Here is a 3,782-nt window from a genome sequence, read left to right as displayed (position 1 = left end):
GGGGGGGGGGGGGGGGGGGGGGGGGGGGGGGGGTATACTAGTCTTTCAATCCAGATATATAGGGGTATACAAGTCTCTCAGTACCAGTCTTCACAGGCAGGAGGTGGGGGTAGTTACAGTTCATACATTACTTGATGTTTTATATGATGCACAGTCTCTACCAAAATTAAATAAAAATCCAGCTTATTGGAGCGTGAATATCTTCAGATGCTGAACTGTTAAGTTTATTACAAAGTCGGACGGTTAACTACAGCGTGGTATGTTATATAGTTTGATGAACATTTTACAAAGCATGTGCGACTATCCTTCTGCGCATGTGTCGTCTTGGAAAAAATTCGCACGATGCATTAGTTTGATCTTTTCCTTCCCACCGAAAATATCGATGTCACATGACGGTTTTTGGTATCTTGCTTCTATCCGCTTTATTGATATTACTTTCACGTGGGTTATAATTTGGCGTCCTCATTCTCTCCGAGAATGTCAATGCGGATATCCGGGCTCTGTGTGTTGTGAGATGAAATACACTGCCGGAAGAATGTAGCAGACACTCCATAGAGAGCGCCCCATTTCCGTATGATATGTCGTGGCGAGTCGCCATTAACAGTGATATGATCTACGTCGGCGTTTCCATCCGCCACCCACATCGACAAAAACGTTATCAAGGGGAGCTTGGTCTGTTTATCCATACTGACGAATACGTCCTGGACAAACAACCGAGTTTCTAGATAGGACGGCTGCAGGGAAAGCGTCAGAGAGGAGTTATCTCGGTAAAGTACGCTTAACGATACCGTCCGAGTGTCGATGCCAATAGATATGATGTCAGTATACGGACGGGGAAACCGCGGGTCTGCAGCTCCAAGTACAACGGAAGACCCAAAAGGAATCCAGTCCAAACCATGAGGTGCCGGAGGGGCAAGCTTTACTAGTCCGTCCTGACATATCTCAAATATCTGAGAGTGGAGATCGGCCTCCCATTGTTGTCTATAGTTAATCCGGACACAGTCTATATCGAAGTACGAATTCCCATTCTGGAGTACCGAGACTGTCATGTTTTTGTCCCTTTGCCACCAAAAATCAAGATCAATCCCTTCCACAATAAACTCTTCGTTATCGAATATTACACGTTTCGAGTTGTTCAGTTTTCTCTCTTCCAGTCCAATCTCCTCTATGACTATAGGTAAGGATGCCTCTGTTAAAGTTCTCACAAAGGTCAGTTTTACAAGGTTTCCAGTTTGTTCTGACCAAGACCAGTCCGGGATAGACCAATTCCTGCTTAATATTTCAGGGTCGAACGATTGCCATGACAACTCTGTCCATGTCCGTTTCTGCCCTATATATGCCACAAACACCTGGACAACTGATGATATTTTCCGTAACTTCACATAAAGTGTTGAACCCACATTTAGATTGCTGAAGTCTCTCGTTTTCAGCCGTTCTATTGCCGCAAACGTCACGATGACCTCTGTGTTATCATTTTTTCCTGCAAATCTAATAAGGGCACGTGCTGATTCCACGGGAGTTCTAGACGGTTCTACACTAACATTGTTAAATTTCCATATTGGATTTGTTATCTTACACCCTTCATAGGTCGGTTTTCTGTAATTTCCAAATGACCTATACTTGGGTCCAGAGGCAGTGATCACAAACTTTCTAGCAGTATCGTGGTAAATTGCGACCTTGACATTATCGTCTTCGCCACAGGTCGCGCTCGTGCTGTACTGGACGAACTTGGCGCTGGGAACGTCGTCTCGTCGACCACCGACATCGCTATAGTTAATGTCTTCAAAACAAAACAATGCACATCTAAAGGCTTTCTCAGTCAGATCCCCGTCTTCAACGTTGAAAAGGATCACGTCCAATTCAGTGCCCCATCGATCTGATTTACTTACATTCAGCGTAACGGTGTGGCGTCCGGGTGGTAATATCATTGGTTTACCGATATTCCAGCTGGACCGGAAGTCATTCCAGTCGGATTTCCCCCCAATTAACATTTTTGCTTGAACAGTTCCAATGTGTTTCCGGTTAATGTGTATATCTATCAAATCTGTTGGACCATCGTTAGAATACATCATGTTGACTATCTCAACTTTTCTGTAGCCTGGTAGACAGAACTCGCCGATCACCACGTCATTTTGGAACAAATGCACAGAGAACTGGTGTGAAGCACGTGACCGCATCATCACGTCATCCCGATATATCCAAGGTTCAAACTTCTTAAGTTTAAAATCTTCCACCTCTAACTTCACAATTTTAGCCCAAACGACGGGTAATATGAAAAGTGGAAAGAGAAATCCGTGCATTGCGAAGGCAGAAGATTGGGAAGTCATTCAAGCGTCAACCATAACAATCCAAACGCATCACCGCATCATCACCCAACTGAAACATAAGCAAAACGATTCATAAACAAAACTTGTAGGATTTATACAGCATATACTGTTACAGTGAACCAGTTTCTGGAGGAAAGTGCATCAAGAACCATTTTAACAAGCATATATTGGCATGTTTGATACTACGAAGTACATTTGTATGTTATCTGAAAGTGCTGATATGCTAAAGAAAGATCGAACGTCGTTGGTGTCATATTCATCAGGGACGGTGAAACGCAAATGTATTAAATGTAACCAAGATATCATTATATTTAACATTTGATCCAGTAATGATAACTGATCAGTAACTTTGACACGATAATATCACTATATATGTACCCTATAGCTGTACGTATAAGACAGAAAACGATAGAATGGAGAAGACATCTGAAAGCTGTGAATACTCTTGCGATGCTATCAAAACAAAGGGCACTACTTTGTATAATGTATCATACAAAGCTTACGAACTGCTATAGTGTATAAATATAGTATAATGCGTTATATATAAATAAAAGTGACACTTACGTAAAATCTCGTTTTCAACAGTCAACACTAGCTGTAAAATAAAAACAACGTTATGGCATGTTCAAAACCGGTTACTAACTTCGAGTCTGAAAACATTGTTTTTTCATTCTGAAAAGGAAATAATGTCAAATCTAAAACAAATCTGTACACATTTATCAAAGGAAAACACGACATGATATTACCAGGTTAACTCAGTATCTGATTCATCACAGGATTATTTAAAGTAGCTGACTCCTGTAGCTGTCACAAAGAGATTCTGTATAACGTGGGAACGCAGCACGCGTCACTACCTGGAGAGCTGACAGACATGGTATATTAGGTAGTACACATATCTGACATCAACCCTACATTTTAAAGATAAATGACATTATTGGTTTTCAAAACAAATATATCGATGCATACACTGGAGTTGCCCACAAGGATTGGACACTTGCAAACTTGTTGTAAACATGCATTGATTTGATACAGGGCCACATCGTAAACTAGACACCACCTGAAGGTGTAACACTGGATTCGATAATGTTAATTAAAAAAACCTTAGAAAATGAAGTCATATCTATGAAAACATCAACTAAGCTCGCTTGTGATGGCATCTATTGTAGGCCAAGTTTGACAAGTTTGTGAAGTTAAAAAGTGTGTAGGTAGCGTTGTCAAAGTTTTAATTGTATACAATAACACGATCCAGCTAGCGATCCTTCCACGCTGAATACACTCTTAATTCTATGCATAAATAGATGTTTATACCTTGACACCTCAAATGAGCGACATTCAATCTTGCCGACTTTAACAGATATGGATTATAACAAATTAACCCATATATCTGTATAAATTATACGAAAAATGCAAACATCAAAGTAACACAAGTTTGAATGTTGAGGAGGGTCCGGAATG

General features: G+C 40.8%; 1 protein-coding gene across 1 annotated transcript; it reads right to left on the bottom strand.

Moving 5' to 3' along the window:
• Positions 1-14: 14 nt before the first annotated feature.
• On the bottom strand, positions 15-3,089 carry LOC110444703. Its single transcript, XM_021489068.1, has 2 exons — positions 2,892-3,089; positions 15-2,376 (listed from the first exon to the last, which is right to left on the bottom strand). Exon 2 carries the CDS (start codon positions 2,325-2,327, stop codon positions 447-449), a length of 1,881 nt encoding a protein of 626 aa, XP_021344743.1. The 5' UTR covers positions 2,328-2,376; positions 2,892-3,089; the 3' UTR covers positions 15-446.
• Between the last annotated feature and the right edge of the window lie 693 nt (positions 3,090-3,782).

This window comes from Mizuhopecten yessoensis, unplaced genomic scaffold (assembly GCF_002113885.1).
Source record: "Mizuhopecten yessoensis strain PY_sf001 unplaced genomic scaffold, ASM211388v2 hete_36163642, whole genome shotgun sequence".
NCBI lineage: Eukaryota > Metazoa > Mollusca > Bivalvia > Pectinida > Pectinidae > Mizuhopecten > Mizuhopecten yessoensis.
Note: the sequence above shows the minus strand (reverse complement) of the source record. Positions and strands in the feature narration are given on the sequence as shown.

Coding starts and splice junctions, on each gene's coding strand:
- LOC110444703 (XM_021489068.1), bottom strand. CDS start 2,327: ATGACTTCCCAATCTTCTGCCTTCGCAATGCACGGATTTCTCTTTCCA.